The sequence below is a fragment of the Salmo trutta genome, unplaced genomic scaffold, assembly GCF_901001165.1.
Source record: "Salmo trutta unplaced genomic scaffold, fSalTru1.1, whole genome shotgun sequence".
NCBI lineage: Eukaryota > Metazoa > Chordata > Actinopteri > Salmoniformes > Salmonidae > Salmo > Salmo trutta.
In genome coordinates this window covers 1-24,289 of record NW_021822323.1, presented here as the reverse complement: position 1 = coordinate 24,289, position 24,289 = coordinate 1, and the positions used below count along the sequence as shown (strand labels likewise).

Sequence of the window (24,289 nt, the reverse complement as noted above, 5' to 3'; positions counted from 1 at the left end):
CAAATGACCTCAGGGACGGCAGGTAGCCTAGTGGTTAGAGCATTGGGCCAGTAACCGAAAGATTGCAAGATCGAATCCCCGAGCTGACAAGGTACAAATCTGTCATTCTGCCCCTGAACAAGGCAGTTAACCCACTGTTCCTAGGCTGTCATTGTAAATAACAATTTGTTCTTAACTGACTTGCCTAGTTAAATTAAAAAGGTTTCAGTCATTGCTAACACTAAGACCTCATGGAAACTGCAAAGAGATGGGTACCAGATGAGGACATATTATAGATCTCCACTTTATGGCTGACCCATAAATGTTATCATCACTAGTTGCAAGAGGGTTGAGCTAGAGAGTAATCCCTTCCAGATAACATAAGATAATGGTGGTTGGGGCTGAGGGAAGAAGTCAACAGTTCAGCTGCTTCTGTGAATGTGTGTGAGAACTAGGACACAGGAGGACCTCCCTCTGAGGCCTTGGATTGTGGGATAGGATCCCAGCCAGTGTGTGTAGAAGCACCGAGAGAGTTCCCTCCTGCAGACCACCTCCCAGGGCCACAGCAGGAGGGAGATCAGTTACAGGCTCAGAGAGGAGGTTATGATCGCTCTCTCACACACACACAATCCATCCATGACATCATTTTGGTCTTGTTATACCATAGATTCATTTCTCGCAGAACCTACTCCAGTATCCACAGTGTCTTGCTGATTCATTTCTCTCAGAACCTACTCCAGTATCTTGCTGATTCATTTCTCTCAGAACCTACTCCAGTATCCACAGTGTCTTGCTGATTCATTTCTCTCAGAACCTACTCCAGTATCCACAGTGTCTTGCTACCCTGAAATATAACACTAAGTGTATATCTAATCTGATATAATAGGGTAAAGATAAGTAGGTCAGAGCAGGGTCAGAGGTCATTACTGATCCAGCCTGGAACAGTAGAGGTGTTGAAACACATTCATACCCTCCCTCGGACCTGGGTCCATTATCCACCCCATCCTCCTGACCCTTCACCTAATCTACAGTGAGGGAAAAAAGTATTTGATCCCCTGCTGATTTTGTACGTTTGCCCACTGACAAAGAAATGATCAGTCTATAATTTTAATGGTAGGTTTATTTGAACAGTGAGAGACAGAACAACAACAAAAAAATCCAGAAAAACGCATGTCAAAAATGTTATAAATTGATTTGCATTTTAATGAGGAAATAAGTATTTGACCCCTCTGCAAAACATGACTTAGCACTTGGTGGTAAAACCCTTGTTGGCAATCACAGAGGTCTGATGTTTCTTGTAGTTTGCCACCAGGTTTGCACACATCTCAGGAGGGATTTTGTCCCACTCCTCTTTGCAGATCTTCTCCAAGTCATTAAGGTTTCGAGGCTGACGTTTGGCAACTCGAACCTTCAGCTCCCTCCACAGATTTTCTATGGGATTAAGGTCTGGAGACTGGCTAGGCCACTCCAGGACCTTAATGTGCTTCTTCTTGAGCCACTCCTTTGTTGCCTTGGCCGTGTGTTTTGGGTCATTGTCATGCTGGAATACCCATCCACGACCCATTTTCAATGCCCTGGCTGAGGGAAGGAGGTTCTCACCCAAGATTTGACGGTACATGGCCCCGTAAATCATCCCTTTGATGCGGTGAAGTTGTCCTGTCCCCTTAGCAGAAAAACACCCCCAAAGCATAATGTTTCCACCTCCATGTTTGACGGTGGGGATTGTGTTCTTGGGATCATAGGCAGCATTCCTCCTCCTCCAAACACGGCGAGTTGAGTTGATGCCAAAGAGCTCCATTTTGGTCTCATCTGACCACAACACTTTCACCCAGTTGTCCTCTGAATCATTCAGATGTTCATTGGCAAACTTCAGACGGGCATGTATATGTGCTTTCTTGAGCAGGGGACCTTGCGGGCGCTGCAGGATTTCAGTCCTTCACGGCGTAGTGTGTTACCAATTGTTTTCTTGGTGACTATGGTCCCAGCTGCCTTGAGATCATTGACAAGATCCTCTCGTGTAGTTCTGGGCTGATTCCTCACGGTTCTCATGATCATTGCAACTCCACGAGGTGAGATCTTGCATGGAGCCCCAGGCCGAGGGAGATTGACAGTTCTTTTGTGTTTCTTCCATTTGCGAATAATCGCACCAACTGTTGTCACCTTCTCACCAAGCTGCTTGGCGATGGTCTTGTAGCCCATTCCAGCCTTGTGTAGGTCTACAATCTTGTCCCTGACATCCTTGGAGAGCTCTTTGGTCTTGGCCATGGTGGAGAGTTTGGAATCTGGTTGATTGATTGCTTCTGTGGACAGGTGTCTTTTTTACAGGTAACAAGCTGCGGTTAGGAGCACTCCCTTTAAGAGTGTGTTCCTAATCTCAGCTCGTTACCTGTATCAAAGACACCTGGGAGCCAGAAATCTTTCTGTTTGAGAGGGGGTCAAATGCTTATTTCCCTCATTAAAATGCAAATCAATTTATAACATTTTTGACATGCATTTGTCTGGATTCTTTTGTTGTTATTCTGTCTCTCACTGTTCAAATAAACCTCTCATTAAAATTATAGACTGATCATTTCTTTGTCAGTGGGCAAACATACAAAATCAGCATGGGATCAAATACTTTTTTCCCTCACTGTAGGTCCCACCCACCACCCACCTCACCCCCCATGTGACCTTCCCCATGTCACCTTCCACCTCTCCCCCATGTCACCTTCCACCTCTTCCCCCATGTCACCTTCCACCTCTCCCCATGTCACCTTCCACCTCTCCCCATGTCACCTTCCACCTCTCCCCCATGTCACCTTCTACCTCTCCCCCATGTCACCTTCCACCTCTCCCCCATGTCACCTTCCACCTCTCCCCCATGTGACCTTCCACCTCTCCCCCATGTGACCTTCCACCTCTCCCCCATGTGACCTTCCACCTCTCCCCCATGTCACCTTCCAACTCTCCCCCATGTGACCTTCCACCTCTCCCCCATGTCTTCTTCCACCTCTCCCCCATGTCACCTTCCACCTCTCCCCCATGTCACCTTCCACCTCACCCCCCATGTCACCTTCCACCTCTCCCCCCATGTCACCTTCCACCTCTCCCCCATGTCACCTTCCACCTCTCCCCCCATGTCACCTTCCACCTCTCCCCCATGTGACCTTCCACCTCACCCCCCATGTCACCTTCCACCTCTCCCCCCATGTCACCTTCCACCTCTCCCCCATGTGACCTTCCACCTCTCCCCCATGTGACCTTCCACCTCTCCCCCCATGTCACCTTCCACCTCTCCCTACATGTGACCTTCCACCTCTCCCCCATGTGACCTTCCACCTCTCCCCCATGTCACCTTCCACCTCTCCCCCCATGTCACCTTCCACCTCTCCCCCCATGTCACCTTCCACCTCTCCCTACATGTGACCTTCCACCTCTCCCTACATGTGACCTTCCACCTCTCCCCCATGTCACCTTCCACCTCTCCCCCCATGTCACCTTCCACCTCTCCCCATGTGACCTTCCACCTCTCCCCCCATGTCACCTTCCACCTCTCCCCCATGTCACCTTCCACCTCTCCCCCCATGTCACCTTCCAACTCTCCCCCCATGTCACCTTCCACCTCTCCCTACATGTGACCTTCCACCTCTCCCTACATGTGACCTTCCACCTCTCCCCCCATGTCACCTTCCACCTCTCCCTACATGTGACCTTCCACCTCTCCCTACATGTGACCTTCCACCTCTCCCCCATGTCACCTTCCACCTCTCCCCCCATGTCACCTTCCACCTCTCCCCCCTGTGACCTTCCACCTCTCCCTACATGTGACCTTCCACCTCTCCCCCATGTCACCTTCCACCTCACTCAACCATCCCTCTGACTTGCCCACCACCCAGCATATGCATTACCTCTCCTCACCCTCCACCTCACCTTTCCTAAGCGCCAAAGGGAAGTGTGTTGAGTTGGGTACTTCCTTACAGGGGAGGCAGAAAAGAACCTGGAATAGGATGGGAAAGGGAGGTAAACCAGAGGAGACACAGACCTCTCATTCACTCTCCTCACCCCCCTCGCTGTCATTCAGCTGTTACAGCCTGTGTTTGCTTTGCCTTGGCAGGGGCGAGGGGGGGGCTCCGGAGGGGCACAAAGCCGCCTTTCAAAGAGGCTAGCGACCCCACGGCTGAGTGAGGAAGTCTGCGCAGGGGCCGAGCAACACCCCTTCCCCAAACTTCACAGCCTCCCGCCATCCCGCCACTGCCCCCTCCTAAATCACTGACTGGGCCGTACACACACACACACAGAAACACACACAGGGCCAGCTAGCTCCCCCTTCCTTCTGACCTCTGCTGGTTCTAGAATCCACACACTGACTCACTTCCAGCCAGCCAGGGCCCTTCTCCAAAGTCATTACTGTAAAGAGAGGGTATCCTGAGGTGAATCAACATGCAGCAGAGTCATTCATTTCCAGCACCGCTGATTCACTTTTTCAACATACCCTCTAGTACTAAACGGGGACATGAGAACAGTATGGCCAGGCGGACCTCAAGAGGGGACTATTTTATAGTTGCTCTGAATGTGCCTAGTATTTCTAAAGGCCCGATCACATGCTGTTCATCATTCTATTCTTGAGAGATGATTGCTGTCATGTACAGTATACTGTTACATAGGACTCTTTGAGACATTTTATAGATACAGCTTTAACAGTATCCTTAGCATGTCTCCCCATCACCCCCCTCTTTTTCCCAGGGTATTGCAGCATTCCAACCCAGCCTGTATGACAGTCTGGACTGTACCATTGTTGGATTGCTCAGGTTATAGGGTGACAGCTTGCTAACTCCTATGGTCATTGTCACTGTTTGGTGTAAATAACAATAGGAGTTGGCAAGACAGCACAGACAGATCTGGGACCAGGCTAGTGTTAGCAGGGTTGGACTAGTTAAAAATGGGAAGAGAAGATGATGTATAGCATCTGTCCTCAGGTCAGGTCTTGTAATGGTTTACATGTGGAGCTACTGGGGTGTGTGGGATATAAGAGGGTCTTTTGTGTCCAGACCCCCGCAGTGGATTGTGCCCCAGGCACCACGGAGAACGGAGCACACTGATAGGACCATCAGCCATAGGAAGGGATCTGATGGGGCGGTCAGCGACAGTTTCAAGTTTTAATGTCACGTGCATACCTACAGAAATGCCTTTCTTGCCACCTCTAAACCCAACAATGCAGTATTCAATATCAATGCAACAAAATAACATAAGATAGAACAGAAACTCACAGAAATAAAAAATAAGAAGTACACGAGAAAGTAAGAAGTTATATACAGGGTCAGTTTCAATACCATATTACAATGTGCAGGGATACTGGAGTGGTAGGGGTAGATATGTATAGGGGTAAAGTGACTATATACAGGGTCAGTTTCAATACCATATTACAATGTGCAGGGATACTGGAGTGGTAGGGGTAGATATGTATAGGGGTAAAGTGACTATATACAGGGTCAGTTTCAATACCATATTACAATGTGCAGGGATACTGGAGTGGTAGGGGTAGATATGTATAGGGGTAAAGTGACTATATACAGGGTCAGTTTCAATACCATATTACAATGTGCAGGGATACTGGAGTGGTAGGGGTAGATATGTATAGGGGTAAAGTGACTATATACAGGGTCAGTTCCAATACCATATTACAATGTGCAGGGATACTGGAGTGGTAGGGGTAGATATGTATAGGGGTAAAGTGACTATATACAGGGTCAGTTCCAATACCATATTACAATGTGCAGGGATACTGGAGTGGTAGGGGTAGATATGTATAGGGGTAAAGTGACTATATACAGGGTCAGTTCCAATACCATATTACAATGTGCAGGGATACTGGAGTGGTAGAGGTAGATATGTATAGGGGTAAAGTGACTATATACAGGGTCAGTTCCAATACCATATTACAATGTGCAGGGATACTGGAGTGGTAGGGGTAGATATGTATAGGGGTAAAGTGACTATATACAGGGTCAGTTTCAATACCATATTACAATGTGCAGGGATACTGGAGTGGTAGGGGTAGATATGTATAGGGGTAAAGTGACTAGGCATCACAGGGATTTCACAGTTTAAAGGGGATGACGGGGGATTTTCTGCTACATTAGACAAACTAAAACTAAAACACGTTGGCAGTGCGGGATGTGAGTTACACAACTTAGAGGGAGATCTACTCTGCTGGCAGAGGCTTGATGAAGTTACCACATGTACCCAGACTCTCAGGAGGCCAGAGAAGCAGACAGAGGGAGATCTACTCTGCTGGCAGAGGCTTGATGAAGTTACCACATGTACCCAGACTCTCAGGAGGCCAGAGAAGCAGACAGAGGGAGATCTACTCTGCTGGCAGAGGCTTGATGAAGTTACCACATGTACCCAGACTCTCAGGAGGCTAGAGAAGCAGACAGAGGGAGATCTACTCTGCTGGCAGAGGCTTGATGAAGTTACCACATGTACCCAGACTCTCAGGAGGCCAGAGAAGCAGACAGAGGGAGATCTACTCTGCTGGCAGAGGCTTGATGAAGTTACCACATGTACCCAGACTCTCAGGAGGCCAGAGAAGCAGACAGAGGGAGATCTACTCTGCTGGCAGAGGCTTGATGAAGTTACCACATGTACCCAGACTCTCAGGAGGCTAGAGAAGCAGACAGAGGGAGATCTACTCTGCTGTCAGAGGCTTGATGAAGTTACCACATGTACCCAGACTCTCAGGAGGCCAGAGAAGCAGACAGAGGGAGATCTACTCTGCTGGCAGAGGCTTGATGAAGTTACCACATGTACCCAGACTCTCAGGAGGCCAGAGAAGCAGACAGAGGGAGATCTACTCTGCTGGCAGAGGCTTGATGAAGTTACCACATGTACCCAGACTCTCAGGAGGCCAGAGAAGCAGACAGAGGAAGAAGGGGAGGGAGACGGAGCCACGAAATTTGTGGCCCACTTTCTGTGAGTGTGATAAGCTCAATCAAGCACTGTAAAGTTTAAATTATTAGTATTCAAATACTATTTGAATGCAGGTCTGGTATTCTTATCCATCATCTACCTCATTGGTCAGGTTACAACACACTCTTATTCAAACATCATGTGATTTTGTGTGTGTTTATCAGTCTATGCCTGGAGTAGGTATGAAGCAGGTGATTGCCTTGTAGTGTTGACATATGTGGGGTTAGACAGATATAAGCTGTTGGAATCTGTCAGGACATAGAACACACACGTACACACACACACACACACACACACACACACACACACACACACACACACACACACAACACACACACACACCACACACACACACACACACACACACACACACACACACACACACTTACAAGGTGGGAGACACAGGTCACTGTAGGACATTACTCTGAATTAGATATCAAACACATGAAAATGATGAACTAAGTTCTGATCAAGGCTATACCTATCTCCTACTACTACTCTTCCTCTGGGAACATCAATACATTATACAGGTGAGTCAGTATTAAAACAAATCCTTGGGAAGGACTCAAATGACCAAAGGACCAATCAGAGGGGTGGTAGGCGTGGTTTAGCCCGACATAAGTTATTAGAGTTATGATTTAGGGTGGGGCTAGTGTCCTTTGAAAGGATAGGTTCTGGTGCCCACCAATGTGACCTGATTGCTCTGAAAGTGAGCCAGACAGCAAGAGTCAGGAGATACAACAGATTGTATATTAACTTCTCTTACTGACCTGATACCAACCTGACCATGGGCAGAATGTCATTAGACTACAGCATTGGTACAGTAACATGATCATTCTGGGTATACCTTTTGGTTATATGTTGTCTGTACGTTGTCTGGGTATTTCACGATTAGACAATTGCTAATGAACTTGGCAGTTGGCGTTACCTTGCGAGAGAGTATGTTATATTACCAATGCACCTTTCTGCAGCAAGGCATTATGATCTATACCTCATATTACCAATGCACCTTTCTGCAGCAAGGCATTATGATCTGTATCTCCAACACGTATGGTTTGTATTGCTGTGCTTTGAAAAATGTATGAAGGACTCCCCTCCATTTACCTCTGACTAGGTTATGTTACAGTGCTCCACTAGGTTATGTTAACAAAATCCCTCCTGAGATGTGTGCAAACCTGGTGGCCAACTACAAGAAACGTCTGACCTCTGTGATTGCCAACAAGGGTTTTGCCACCAAGTGCTAAGTCATGTTTTGCAGAGGGGTTAAATACTTATTTCCCTCATTAAATTGCAAATCAATTTATAACATTTTTGACATGCATTTTTCTGGATTTTTTTGTTGTTATTCTGTCTCTCACTGTTCAAATAAACCTACCATTAAAATTATAGACTGATCATTTCTTTGTAAGTGGGCAAACGTTCAAAATCAGCAGGGGATCAAATACTTTTTTCCCTAACTGTATCTGGATTTGGGTGAAGGAGAAGTGGGGGAGGTTTGGGCGAGTTGCTGTGGGGAGCGCAGGGCTGGTTACCAGGGTAGGGGTAGCCAGGTGGAAAGCATTGCCAGCCGTAGAAAAATGCTTATTGAAATTCTCAATTATTGTGGATTTATCGGTAGTGACAGTGTTTCCTAGCCTTAGTGCAGTGGGCAGCTGGGAGGAGGTGCTCTTATTCTCCATGGACTTTACAGTGTCCCAGAACTTTTTTGAGTTTGTACTACAGGATGCAAATCTCTGTTTGAAAAAACTAGCCTTAGCTTTTCTAACTGCCTGTGTATATTTGTTCCTAACTTCCCTAAAAAGTTGCATATCACGGGGGCTATTCGATGCTAATGCAGAACGCCACAGGATGTTTTTGTGCTGGTCAAGGGCAGACAGGTCTGGAGTGAACCAAGGTCTATATCTATTCCTAGTTTTACATTTTTTGAGTGGGGCATGCTTATTTAATATGGTGAGGAAGGCACTTTTAAAGAATAGCCAGGCATCATCTACTGACGGGATGAGGTCAATGTCATTCCAGGATACCCCGGCCAGGTCGATTAGAAAGGCCTGCTAGCAGAAGTGTTTTAGGGAGCGTTTGACAGTGATGAGTGGAGGTCGTTTGGTCGCAGACCCATTACGGATGCAGGCAATGAGGCAGTGATTGCTGAGATCTTGGTTGAAAACAGCAGAGGTGTATTTAGAGGGCAAGTTGGTTAGGATGATATCTATGAGGGTGCCAGTGTTTAAGGCTTTGGGGTTGTACCTGGTAGGTTCATTGATAATTTGTGTGAGATTGAGGGCATCAAGCTTAGATTGTAGGATGGCTGGGGTGTTAAGCATGTCCCAGTTTAGGCCCAGTTTAACATAACCTTGTGGAGACCTGTAAAATAACCTAGTGGAACACTGTAACATAACATAGTGGAGCACAGTAGAATAACCTAGTGGAGCTCAGTCGAATAAACTAGTGGAGCATTGTGTGCCTTTTGTAAAAAAAGAAAAAATGTTTTATGTAGTTCTGTTCTTGACTATTAATATTCTGTATTATGTCATGCTTCATGTTCTGTGTGGACCCCAGGAAGAGTAGCTGCTGCTTTTGCAACAGCTAATGGGGATCCTAATAAAATACCAAATACCAAAATACTGTAACACAACCTAGTGGATACCTGTAACATAACCTAGTGGATACCTGTAACATAACCTAGTGGAGACCTGTAACATAACCTAGTGGATACCTGTAACACAACCTAGTGGAGACCTGTAACACAACCTAGTGGATACCTGTAACACAACCAAGTGGAGACCTGTAACATAACCTAGTGGATACCTGTAACACAACCTAGTGGATACCTGTAACATAACCTAGTGGACACCTGTAACACAACCTAGTGGATACCTGTAACATAACCTAGTGGAGACTGTGTAACTGTGTGTAACTGTGTTGTTGTATGTGTCGAACTGCTTTGCTTTATCTTGGCCAGGTTGCAGTTACAAATAAGAACTTGTTCTAAAGGTGAAATAAATAAATCAACTTTTTTTTTTACAGGTCTCCACTAGGTTATGTTACAGGTCTCCACTAGGTTATGTTATGATTTATTTATTTCACCTTTAGAACAAGTTCCTATTTGTAACTGCAACCTGGCCAAGATAAAGCAAAGCAGTTCGACACATACAACAACACAGTTACACACAGTTACACAGTCTCCACTAGGTTATGTTACAGGTATCCACTAGGTTATGTTACTGTGCTCCACTAGGTTGTGTTACAGGTGTCCACTAGGTTTGTTACAGGTATCCACTAGGTTGTGTTACAGGTCTCCACTAGGTTGTGTTACAGGTATCCACTAGGTTGTGTTACAGGTCTCCACTAGGTTGTGTTACAGGTATCCACTAGGTTGTGTTACAGGTATCCACTAGGTTGTGTTACAGGTCTCCACTAGGTTGTGTTACAGGTATCCACTAGGTTGTGTTACAGGTCTCCACTAGGTTATGTTACAGGTATCCACTAGGTTATGTTACAGGTATCCACTAGGTTATGTTACAGGTATCCACAAGGTTGTGTTACAGGTATCCACAAGGTTGTGTTACAGGTCTCCACTTGGTTAGGTTACAGGTATCCACTAGGTTGTGTTACAGGTATCCACTAGGTTATCTTACAGGTATCCACTAGGTTATGTTACAGGTCTCCACTAGGTTATGTTACAGTGCTCCACTAGGTTATGTTACAGGTCTCCACTCGGTTATGTTACAGGTCTCCACTCGGTTATGTTACAGGTATCCACTAGGTTATGTTACTGTGCTTCACTAGGTTATGTTACACGTCTCCACTAGGTTATGTTACTGTGCTCCACTAGGTTATGTTACCGTGCTCCACTATGTTATGTTACTGTGCTCCACTAGGTTATGTTACAGTGCTCCACTTGGTTATGTTACAGGTATCCACTAGGTTGTGTTACAGGTATCCACTAGGTTGTGTTACAGGTATCCACTAGGTTGTGTTACAGGTCTCCACTATGTTATGCTACAGTGCTCCACTAGGTTGTGTTACAGGTCTCCACTAGGTTGTGTTACAGGTCTCCACTTGGTTATGTTACAGGTATCCACTAGGTTATGTTACAGGTATCCACTAGGTTGTGTTACAGGTATCCACTAGGTTATGTTACAGGTATCCACTAGGTTATGTTACAGGTATCCACTAGGTTATGTTACAGGTATCCACTAGGTTGTGTTACAGGTCTCCACTAGGTTGAGTTACAGGTCTCCACTTGGTTATGTTACAGGTATCCACTAGGTTGTGTTACAGGTCTCCACTAGGTTATGTTACAGGTATCCACTAGGTTATGTTACAGGTCTCCACTAGGTTGTGTTACAGGTATCCACTAGGATGTGTTACAGGTCTCCACTAGGTTGTGTTACAGGTATCCACTAGGTTATGTTACAGGTATCCACTAGGTTATGTTACAGGTATCCACAAGGTTGTGTTACAGGTATCCACAAGGTTGTGTTACAGGTCTCCACTTGGTTATGTTACAGGTATCCACTAGGTTATGTTACAGGTCTCCGCTCGGTTATGTTACACGTCTCCACTCGGTTATGTTACAGGAATCCACTAGGTTATGTTACTGTGCTTCACTAGGTTATGTTACAGTGCTCCACTAGGTTATGTTACTGTGCTCCACTAGGTTATGTTACAGTGCTCCACTATGTTATGTTACAGTGCTCCACTAGGTTGTGTTACAGGTCTCCACTTGGTTATGTTACAGGTATCCACTAGGTTGTGTTACAGGTATCCACTAGGTTGTGTTACAGGTATCCACTAGGTTGTGTTACAGGTCTCCACTATGTTATGCTACAGTGCTCCACTAGGTTATGTTACAGGTCTCCACTAGGTTATGTTACAGGTCTCCACTAGGTTATGTTACAGTGCTCCACTAGGTTATGTTACAGGTCTCCACTAGGTTGTGTTACAGGTCTCCACTAGGTTGAGTTACAGGTCTCCACTAGGTTGTGTTACAGGTCTCCACTTGGTTATGTTACAGGTATCCACTAGGTTATGTTACAGGTATCCACTAGGTTGTGTTACAGGTATCCACTAGGTTATGTTACAGGTATCCACTAGGTTATGTTACAGGTATCCACTAGGTTATGTCACAGGTATCCACTAGGTTGTGTTACAGGTATCCACTAGGTTATGTTACAGGTATCCACTAGGTTATGTCACAGGTATCCACTAGGTTGTGTTACAGGTATCCACTAGGTTGTGTTACAGGTATCCACTAGGTTATGTTACAGGTATCCACTTGGTTATGTTACAGGTATCCACAAGGTTGTGTTACAGGTATCCACAAGGTTGTGTTACAGGTATCCACTAGGTTATCTTACAGGTATCCACTAGGTTATGTTACACGTCTCCACTAGGTTATGTTACTGTGCTCCACTAGGTTATGTTACAGTGCTCCACTAGGTTATGTTACTGTGCTCTACTAGGTTATGTTACAGTGCTCCACTAGGTTATGTTACAGTGCTCCACTAGGTTATGTTACTGTGCTCCATTAGGTTATGTTACAGGTCTCCACTAGGTTATGTTACAGGTCTCCACTAGGTTGTGTTACAGTGCTCCACTAGGTTATGTTACAGTGCTCCACTAGGTTATGTTACAGTGCTCCACTAGGTTATGTTACAGTGCTCCACTAGGTTATGCTACAGTGCTCCACTAGGTTATGTTACAGGTCTCCACTAGGTTATGTTACAGGTCTCCACTAGGTTATGTTACAGGTCTCCACTAGGTTATGTTACAGTGCTCCACTAGGTTATGTTACAGTGCTCCACTAGGTTATGTTACAGTGCTCCACTAGGTTATGCTACAGTGCTCCACTAGGTTATGCTACAGTGCTCCACTAGGTTATGTTACAGGTCTCCACTAGGTTATGTTACAGGTCTCCACTAGGTTATGTTACAGGTCTCCACTAGGTTATGTTACAGGTCTCCACTAGGTTATGTTACAGTGCTCCACTAGGTTATGTTACAGGTATCCACAAGGTTGTGTTACAGGTATCCACAAGGTTGTGTTACAGGTCTCCACTTGGTTATGTTACAGGTATCCACTAGGTTATGTTACAGGTCTCCGCTCGGTTATGTTACAGGTCTCCACTCGGTTATGTTACAGGTCTCCACTCGGTTATGTTACAGGAATCCACTAGGTTATGTTACTGTGCTTCACTAGGTTATGTTACAGTGCTCCACTAGGTTATGTTACTGTGCTCCACTAGGTTATGTTACACGTCTCCACTAGGTTATGTTACTGTGCTCCACTAGGTTATGTTACAGTGCTCCACTATGTTATGTTACAGTGCTCCACTAGGTTGTGTTACAGGTCTCCACTTGGTTATGTTACAGGTATCCACTAGGTTGTGTTACAGGTATCCACTAGGTTGTGTTACAGGTATCCACTAGGTTGTGTTACAGGTCTCCACTATGTTATGCTACAGTGCTCCACTAGGTTATGTTACAGGTCTCCACTAGGTTATGTTACAGGTCTCCACTAGGTTATGTTACAGTGCTCCACTAGGTTATGTTACAGGTCTCCACTAGGTTGTGTTACAGGTCTCCACTAGGTTGAGTTACAGGTCTCCACTAGGTTGTGTTACAGGTCTCCACTTGGTTATGTTACAGGTATCCACTAGGTTATGTTACAGGTATCCACTAGGTTGTGTTACAGGTATCCACTAGGTTATGTTACAGGTATCCACTAGGTTATGTTACAGGTATCCACTAGGTTATGTCACAGGTATCCACTAGGTTGTGTTACAGGTATCCACTAGGTTATGTTACAGGTATCCACTAGGTTATGTCACAGGTATCCACTAGGTTGTGTTACAGGTATCCACTAGGTTGTGTTACAGGTATCCACTAGGTTATGTTACAGGTATCCACTTGGTTATGTTACAGGTATCCACAAGGTTGTGTTACAGGTATCCACAAGGTTGTGTTACAGGTATCCACTAGGTTATCTTACAGGTATCCACTAGGTTATGTTACAGGTCTCCACTAGGTTATGTTACAGGTATCCACTAGGTTATGTTACAGGTCTCCACTAGGTTATGTTACAGGTCTCCACTCGGTTATGTTACAGGTCTCCACTCGGTTATGTTACAGGTATCCACTAGGTTATGTTACTGTGCTTCACTAGGTTATGTTACAGTGCTCCACTAGGTTATGTTACTGTGCTCCACTAGGTTATGTTACACGTCTCCACTAGGTTATGTTACTGTGCTCCACTAGGTTATGTTACAGTGCTCCACTATGTTATGTTACTGTGCTCCACTAGGTTATGTTACAGTGCTCCACTTGGTTATGTTACAGGTATCCACTAGGTTGTGTTACAGGTCTCCACTTGGTTATGTTACAGGTATCCACTAGGTTGTGTTACAGGTATCCACTAGGTTGTGTTACAGGTATCCACTAGGTTGTGTTACAGGTCTCCACTATGTTATGCTACAGTGCTCCACTAGGTTATGTTACAGGTCTCCACTAGGTTATGTTACAGTGCTCCACTAGGTTATGAATCAGGTCTCCACTAGGTTATGTTACAGGTCTCCACTAGGTTATGTTACACGTCTCCACTAGGTTATGTTACTGTGCTCCACTAGGTTATGTTACAGTGCTCCACTAGGTTATGTTACTGTGCTCTACTAGGTTATGTTACAGTGCTCCACTAGGTTATGTTACAGTGCTCCACTAGGTTATGTTACTGTGCTCCATTAGGTTATGTTACAGGTCTCCACTAGGTTATGTTACAGGTCTCCACTAGGTTGTGTTACAGTGCTCCACTAGGTTATGTTACAGTGCTCCACTAGGTTATGCTACAGTGCTCCACTAGGTTATGTTACAGGTCTCCACTAGGTTATGTTACAGGTCTCCACTAGGTTATGTTACAGGTCTCCACTAGGTTATGTTACAGTGCTCCACTAGGTTATGTTACAGTGCTCCACTAGGTTATGTTACAGTGCTCCACTAGGTTATGCTACAGTGCTCCACTAGGTTGTGTTACAGGTCTCCACTAGGTTATGTTACAGGTCTCCACTAGGTTATGTTACAGGTCTCCACTAGGTTATGTTACAGGTCTCCACTAGGTTATGTTACAGGTCTCCACTAGGTTATGTTACAGTGCTCCACTAGGTTATGTTACAGTGCTCCACTAGGTTATGTTACAGTGCTCCACTAGGTTATGTTACAGGTCTCCACTAGGTTATGTTACAGGTCTCCACTAGGTTGTGTTACAGGTATCCACTAGGTTATGTTACAGGTCTCCACTAGGTTATGTTACAGGTCTCCACTAGGTTATGTTACAGTGCTCCACTAGGTTATGTTACAGTGCTCCACTAGGTTATGTTACAGTGCTCCACTAGGTTATGTTACAGTGCTCCACTAGGTTGTGTTACAGGTCTCCACTAGGTTGTGTTACAGGTCTCCACTAGGTTATGTTACAGGTATCCACTAGGTTATGTTACAGGTCTCCACTAGGTTATGTTACAGGTCTCCACTAGGTTATGCTACAGGTCTCCACTAGGTTATGTTACAGTGCTCCACTAGGTTATGTTACAGTGCTCCACTAGGTTATGTTACAGTGCTCCGGACATCAGTTATTTGTGTCTTTAGATTAGAATACAGGTCATGTGGTATTCTCTGCAGAGTGTGTAGATATTAGTTGAGTGCTCTTTGTGTGTGTGTGTCCCGCTCTCTGTGTGTGTTTTCCCTCCCGTGTGTGTGTGTGTATGTGTGTGTGTCCCACTCTGTGTGTGTATGTCCCACTCTCAATGTGTGTGTTTGCCCTCCTGTGTGTGTGTGTCCCACTCTGTGTGTGTATGTCCCACTCTCAATGTGTGTGTTTTCCCTCCTGTGTGTCTGTGTCCCACTCTGTGTGTGTATGTCCCACTCTCAATGTGTGTGTGTTCCTCCTGTGTGTGTATGTCCCACTCTCAATGTGTGTGTGTTCCTCCTGTGTGTGTGTCATCCCCTGCTATCTCCTGCTGATCAGGCCTGCTATCCCCCTGGACTGGGTTGTGGCAGTGGGGTGGCTGAACTTGGTGACCCCTTCCCCTCCCAGACACAGCTTCTCCTCATGTGGCCCCTGGCCAAACTCGCTCTCAAAGACCACCATTCAGTTCTGCACCGCCGCAGCGCAGCTCTGTGTTTGTGTAAGTATGTGTATGAGTGAGTGAGTGTGGGTATGTGTGGGGGTGTGTGTGTGACAGAGAGAAAGAGAGAGAGAAAGAGAGAGAGTGAGTGTGTGTTTTAGAGAGAGAGAGAAAGGAGAGGGAGAGAGAAGCCGGGGCAGGATTTGTGGAAATTACAGTAGGATAATTGCGTGTGCGTGCGTGTGTGTGTGCGTGCGTGTGTGCGTGCGTGTGTGTGTGTGTGTGTCAGCTGGGGGTGGGAATAGATCAGTGTGTGTATTAGAGCTGTGTGGCAGAAATATAGACAGTACTGTGACTGAGAGGAGAGAGAGAGAGAGAGGGACAGAGAGAAAAATTGAAATTGAATTGAGAGAGAGATAGATAGATAAAGAGAGAGAGGGAGAGAGAGAGAGAGTTGCCCTCCATGGTTGTGAGGTCTGGGGTCCACTCACCAACCAATAATTCACAAAATGGGACAAACACCCAATTGAGGCTCCGCATGCAGAATTCTGTCAAAATGTACTTTGTGTTCAATGCAAAACCCCAAAAAATGCATGCAGGGCAGAAAAGAGCTGTTCAATTCTACAACCTCCTAAAAGGAAGCAATGCCCACACATTCCACCACAAAGCAAACAACATTGTAAATACAACCTATATTTATATGTTTATTTATTTTCCCTTTCATACTTCAACTACTTGCACGTTGTTACAACACTACATAGACAATAATATAACATTTGAAATGTCTATAGTCTTTAAAACATTTTGTGAGTGTAATGTTCACTAAAGTTTCCTTTGTTTATTTCACTTTTGTTTCTTGTCTGTTCCATTTGCTTTGGCAATGTAAACATATGTTTACCATGCCAATAAAGCCCTTTGAATGTAATTGGACTACTGTACTACTGTGTGTTACTCAGAGACTGAGAGGAGAATAGTGGTGGTGTATTGTTAGATATTCTATATTACCTTGGACATTTAGCAGATGCTTTTATCTAAAACGAGTTATTATTTGAGTGATATTAATCCTGTATATTCTTGAAGAATATCACTTCATGCCTTTAACCGCATGTGTGTTCAGTGGTATGGGGGCTGTCGGTGTCGAGCTGTTTGTGTGTGTGTGTGTGTGTGTGTGTGTGTGTGTGTGTGTGTGTGTGTGTGTGTGTGTGTGTGTGTGTGTGTGTGTGTGTGTGTGTGTAAAGTGGAACTGAGTGGGGGCTGATGGGCTGAGAGAGGGGGGGGTCATGCAGTGAGGCTACAAGGTCCATAGTGATTGGGAGGTGCTGACCAGGGGGGCTAGAGGGCAGTGGCCAGAGGGAGGTGGGGGGGTGGAGGGGTCAGGCTGAGCATCTGGATTGGATTGTAAACATTTCTGTGGAAGAGTGTGTGAGCAAAGGTCACAGGAGGGAGGGAGGGGACACTGGGAGAAGTGTGTGTGTGTGGGGGGGGACAGTGCGTGTGTGTATCAACACCAAAGTATTTTCACGATACTTTGGTGTTGATACAATATGTATTGCAATTTGATACTGTGATTTTGGGATTGTATGTTCCAAACATATTGCTCACTATGTCTGCTGCAGAGAGACAGAGAGAGCATGAGAACAGTTTTAGAGTTTTAATCAGTCATGGAAATAAAAGTGCTGAAAACAAATTGTCTCCCTATTTAAAAAGAAGACAAGTTATGAAGGAGTTTTGGTCCAGGCAGGTATTGTCAAAACAATAGGATATGATATATTACAAAAATAATATCCAATATGGAATGTATAGATGTTTTCCACCATCACTACTGAATACCTGACCTTCTCTGATTGGTTGTCTGGGCAGGTGGGAGGTCCGTGGGCTGCAGCCATGCTGTCCCTAGACGAGCCATTGGACCTAATGCTCCCCCGGGGGCGTGTCAACGGGCGGGACAGGGGTGCACGGTCACCCTCCACCCTCACCCTCTCTCCGATACCCTTCAAGCGCGCCCGGCAGCTCCGCATGGCTGATGATGGCACAGCCGTCATAGTGCCCGTCTCCCCGGCCTCGCCACACACAGGTGGGTGACGACACATCCACCCATCCCACCCCCACACACACACACACACACACACACACACACACACACACACACACACACACACACACACACACACAGGTGGGTGACCCTGCGCACACACACACACACACACACACACACACGCACACACGCACACACACACACACACACACACACACACACACACACAGGTGGGTGACCCTGCGCGCACACACACACACACACACACACACACACACACGCACACACACACACACACACACACACACACACACACACACACACACACACACACAGGTGGGTGACCCTGCGCGCACACACACACACACACACACACACACACACACACACACACACACACACACACACACACACACACACAGGTGGGTAACACTATTGACACACACACACACACACACACACACACACACAGGTGGGTGACCCTGCGCGCACACACACACACACACACACACACACACACAGGTGGGTGACCCTGCGCACACACTGTCCCACACACACAGGTGGGTAACACTATTGACACACACACACACACACACACAGGTGGGTAACACTATTGACACACACACACACACACACACACACAAATTTAGAACCAGGAACAGATATAGCCCTTGGTTCTCCCCAGACCTGACTGCCCTTAACCAACACAAAAATATCCTGTGGCGTTCTGCATTAGCATCGAACTGCCCCCGCGATATGCAACTTTTTAGGGAAGTTAGAAACCAATACACACAGGCAGTTAGAAACGCCAAGGCTAGCTTTTTCAAACAAAAATTTGCTTCGTGCAACTCCAACTCTAAAAAAGTTCTGGGACATTGTAAAGTCCATGGAGAATAAGAACACCTCCTCCCAACTGCCCACTGCACTGAGGATAGGAAACTCTGTCACCACCGATAAGCCCACTATAATTGAGAATTTCAATAAGCATTTTTCTACGGCTGGCCATGCTTTCCACCTAACTACCCCTACTGCATTCAACAGCACTGCACCCCCCACAGCTACTCGCCCAAACCTCCCCCATTTCTCCTTTTCCCAAATCCATTCAGCTGATGTTCTGAAAGAGCTGCAAAATCTGGACCCCTACAAATCAGCTGGGCTTGACAATCTGGACCCTTTCTTTCTAAAATTATCTGCCGAAATTATTGCAACCCTTATTACTAGCCTGTTCAACCTCTCTTTCGTGTCGTCTGAGATTCCCATAGATTGGAAAGCAGCTGCTGTCATCCCCCTCTTCAAAGGAGGTGACACTCTTGACCCAAATTGCTACAGACCTATATCCATCCTACCCTGCCTTTCTAAGGTCTTCGAAAGCCAAGTCAACAAACAGATTACCGACTATTTCGAATCCCACCGCACCCTCTCCGCTATGCAATCTGGTTTCAGAGCTGGTCATGGGTGCACCTCAGCCACGCTCAAGGTCCTAAACGACATCGTAACCGCCATCGATAAGAAACAATACTGTGCTGCCGTATTCATTGACCTGGCCAAAGCTTTCGACTCTGTTAATCACCACATCCTCATCGGCAGACTTAGTAGCCTTGGTTTCTCAAACGATTGCGTCGCCTGGTTCACCAACTACTTCTCTGACAGAGTTCAGTGTGTCAAATCGGAGGGCCTACTGTCTGGACCTCTGGCAGTCTCTATGGGGGTACCACAGGGTTCAATTCTTGGGCCAACTCTTTTCTCTGTATACATAAATGATGTCGCTCTTGCTGCTGGTGAATCTCTGATCCACCTCTACGCAGACGACACCATTCTGTATACTTCTGGCCCTTCTTTGGACACTGTGTTAACAACCCTCCAGACGAGCTTCAATGCCATTCAACTCTCCTTCCGTGGCCTCCAACTGCTCCTAAACACAAGTAAAACTAAATGCATGCTCTTCAACCGATCGCTGCCTGCACCTGCCTGCCCATCCAGCATAACTTCTCTGGACGGTTCTAACTTAGAATTTGTGGACAACTACAAATACCTAGGTGTCTGGTTAGACTGTAAACTCTCCTTCCAGACTCACATCAATCATCTCCAATCCAAAGTGAAATCTAGAATTGGCTTCCTATTTCGCAACAAAGCATCCTTCACTCATGCTGCCAAACATACCCTCGTAAAACTGACCATCCTACCAATCCTCGACTTCGGCGATGTCATTTACAAAATAGCCTCCAATACCCTACTCAACAAGCTGGATGCAGTCTATCACAGTGCCATCCGTTTTGTCACCAAAGCCCCATATACAACCCACCACTGCGATCTGTATGCTCTCGTTGGCTGGCCTTCACTTCATAATCGTCGCCAAACACATTGGCTCCAGGTCATCTACAAGACCCTGCTAGGTAAAGTCCCCCCTTATCTCCGCTCACTGGTCACCATAGCAGCACCCACCTGTAGCACGCGCTCCAGCAGGTATATCTCTCTGGTCACCCCTAAAGCCAACTCCTCCTTTGGTCGTCTCTCCTTCCAGTTCTCTGCTGCCAACGACTGGAACGAACTACAAAAATCTCTGAAATTGGAAACACTTATCTCCCTCACTAGCTTTAAGCACCAGCTGTCAGAGCAGCTCACAGATCACTGCACCTGTACATAGCCCATCTATAATTTAGCCCAAACTACTACCTCTTCCCCTACTGTATTTATTTATTTTATTTATTTTGCTAATTTGCACCATATTATTTATATTTGAACTTTGAACTTTCTTCAAACTACAAATCTACCATTCCAGTGTTTTCTTGCTATACTTTATTTACTTTGCCACCATGGCATTTTTTTGCTTTTACCTCCCTTATCTCACATCATTTGCTCACATTGTATATAGTCTTATTTTTTTTCTACTGTATTATTGACTGTATGTTGTTTACTCCATGTGTAACTCTGTGTTGTTGTATGTTGTCGAACTGCTTTGCTTTATCTTGGCCAGGTCGCAATTGTAAATGAGAACTTGTTCTCAACTTGCCTACCTGGTTAAATAAAGGTGAAATAAAAATAAATAAATAAATAAATAAACACACACAGAGAGGTGTGTACAAATTCCCATATTGTATTCATGGCTGACATGGCATTAGATAGGACATACTAACAACACAAAACCTGACCTCATACATGAACAAGTTTGAACACATATCTGTAACACACTGCCAATCAATCCATCTAATCAGATCACACACCCACAGGTGTTAGGTACTCTGACCGACCGATCTGACAGAGTCTGATCTCTCCTCACCCTTCCACTGGTGTTAGGTACTCTGACCGACCGATCTGACAGTCTGACCTCTCCTCACCCTTCCACAGGTGTTAGGTACTCTGACCGACCGATCTGACAGTCTGACCTCTCCTCACCCTTCCACAGGTGTTAGGTACTCTGACCGACCGATCTGACAGAGTCTGACCTCTCCTCACCCTTCCACAGGTGTTAGGTACTCTGACCGACCGATCTGACAGAGTCTGACCTCTCCTCACCCTTCCACAGGTGTTAGGTACTCTGACCGACCGATCTGACAGAGTCTGACCTCTCCTCACCCTTCCACAGGTGTTAGGTACTCTGACCGACCGATCTGACAGTCTGACCTCTCCTCACCCTTCCACAGGTGTTAGGTACTCTGACCGACCGATCTGACAGAGTCTGACCTCTCCTCACCCTTCCGCAGGTGTTAGGTACTCTGACCGACCGACCTGACAGAGTCTGACCTCTCCTCACCCTTCCGCAGGTGTTAGGTACTCTGACCGACCGATCTGACAGTCTGACCTCTCCTCACCCTTCCGCAGGTGTTAGGTACTCTGACCGACCGACCTGACAGAGTCTGACCTCTCCTCACCCTTCCACAGGTGTTAGGTACTCTGACTGACCGATCTGACAGTCTGACCTCTCCTCACCCTTCCACAGGTGTTAGGTACTCTGACCGACCGATCTGACAGAGTCTGACCTCTCCTCACCCTTCCACAGGTGTTAGGTACTCTGACCGACCGATCTGATAGAGTCTGACCTCTCCTCACCCTTCCGCAGGTGTTAGGTACTCTGACCGACCGATCTGACAGTCTGACCTCTCCTCACCCTTCCGCAGGTGTTAGGTACTCTGACCGACCGATCTGACAGAGTCTGACCTCTCCTCACCCTTCCGCAGGTGTTAGGTACTCTGACCGACCGATCTGACAGAGTCTGACCTCTCCTCACCCTTCAGCAGGTGTTAGGTACTCTGACCGACCGATCTGACAGAGTCTGACCTCTCCTCACCCTTCCGCAGGTGTTAGGTACTCTGACCGACCGACCTGACCGATTCTGACCTCTCCTCACCCTTCCGCAGGTGTTAGGTACTCTGACCGACCGACCTGACAGAGTCTGACCTCTCCTCACCCTTCCGCAGGTGTTAGGTACTCTGACCGACCGATCTGACAGAGTCTGACCTCTCCTCACCCTTCCGCAGGTGTTAGGTACTCTGACCGACCGATCTGACAGAGTCTGACCTCTCCTCACCCTTCCGCAGGTGTTAGGTACTCTGACCGACCGATCTGACAGAGTCTGACCTCTCCTCACCCTTCCGCAGGTGTTAGGTACTCTGACCGACCGATCTGACAGAGTCTGACCTCTCCTCACCCTTCCATAGGTGTTAGGTACTCTGACCGACCGTCCTGACAGAGTCTGACCTCTCCTCACCCTTCCACAGGTGTTAGGTACTCTGACCGACCGATCTGACAGAGTCTGACCTCTCCTCACCCTTCCACAGGTGTTAGGTACTCTGACCGACCGATCTGATAGAGTCTGACCTCTCCTCACCCTTCCGCAGGTGTTAGGTACTCTGACCGACCGATCTGACAGAGTCTGACCTCTCCTCACCCTTCCGCAGGTGTTAGGTACTCTGACCGACCGATCTGACAGAGTCTGACCTCTCCTCACCCTTCCATAGGTGTTAGGTACTCTGACCGACCGTCCTGACAGAGTCTGACCTCTCCTCACCCTTCCACAGGTGTTAGGTACTCTGACCGACCGATCTGACAGAGTCTGACCTCTCCTCACTCTTCCACAGGTGTTAGGTACTCTGACCGACCGATCTGACAGAGTCTGACCTCTCCTCACCCTTCCACAGGTGTTAGGTACTCTGACCGACCGATCTGACAGTCTGACCTCTCCTCACCCTTCCACAGGTGTTAGGTACTCTGACCGACCGATCTGACAGAGTCTGACCTCTCCTCACCCTTCCACAGGTGTTAGGTACTCTGACCGACCGATCTGATAGAGTCTGACCTCTCCTCACCCTTCCGCAGGTGTTAGGTACTCTGACCGACCGATCTGACAGTCTGACCTCTCCTCACCCTTCCGCAGGTGTTAGGTACTCTGACCGACCGATCTGACAGAGTCTGACCTCTCCTCACCCTTCCGCAGGTGTTAGGTACTCTGACCGACCGATCTGACAGAGTCTGACCTCTCCTCACCCTTCCGCAGGTGTTAGGTACTCTGACCAACCGATCTGACAGAGTCTGACCTCTCCTTACCCTTCCACAGGTGTGCTGGTGGTCTCCCAGGAGAGGCCAGAGACACCCCCCACCCCGCCGGCCGTGGACCTCAGTACGTCCCCCTCCTCCCGCCACACCTCCAGCTCCCCAGAGATGACCAACGGAAACGGGGTCTCCCACCACATCATTGCAGGGGTGAGTAGAAACCATCTGACAGTACGGACACTTCTGAATTGTCCTGTTCCCTTGTGTGAGAGGAGGAAGAGAGATGCTTCCCAGCTGTATCATTTACATTTACATTTAAGTCATTTAGCAGACGCTCTTATCCAGAGCGACTTACAAATTGGTGCATTCACCTATAATATCCAGTAGAACAACCACTTTACAATAGTGCATCTAAATCTTTTAAAGGGGGGGGGGGGGGTTAGAAGGATTACTTTATCCTATCCCAGGTATTCCTTAAAGAGGTGGGGTATCAGTTAGAGCTAATATCTAATATCTAATATCTCTCACACCCTCCTCTCCCCAGTAGATTATCTTTCATGAGAAAAGGTGAGGAAGCACGACACCAAAGAGTCAGGAGCATAGCGACAACAAGAGGGCTCACACACACGCACACACACACACACACACACACACACACACACACACACACACACTATAAACTATGTCACAGGTCAGTAAGTGCAGAGGGACTGGATGGGGTTTTA

At 46.7% G+C, this 24,289-nt stretch overlaps 1 protein-coding gene across 1 annotated transcript; it reads left to right on the top strand.

Moving 5' to 3' along the window:
• Window positions 1-3,965: 3,965 nt before the first annotated feature.
• Window positions 3,966-23,860, top strand: LOC115181726 (uncharacterized; the record flags this gene model as incomplete). The annotated part of the gene is made up of 5 exons (XM_029743550.1): window positions 3,966-3,978; window positions 6,042-6,930; window positions 15,943-16,102; window positions 17,903-18,116; window positions 23,629-23,860. Coding segments are annotated over exons 1-5 (1,508 nt in total), but the record flags the coding sequence as incomplete, so codon positions are not given.
• Window positions 23,861-24,289: the final 429 nt, after the last annotated feature.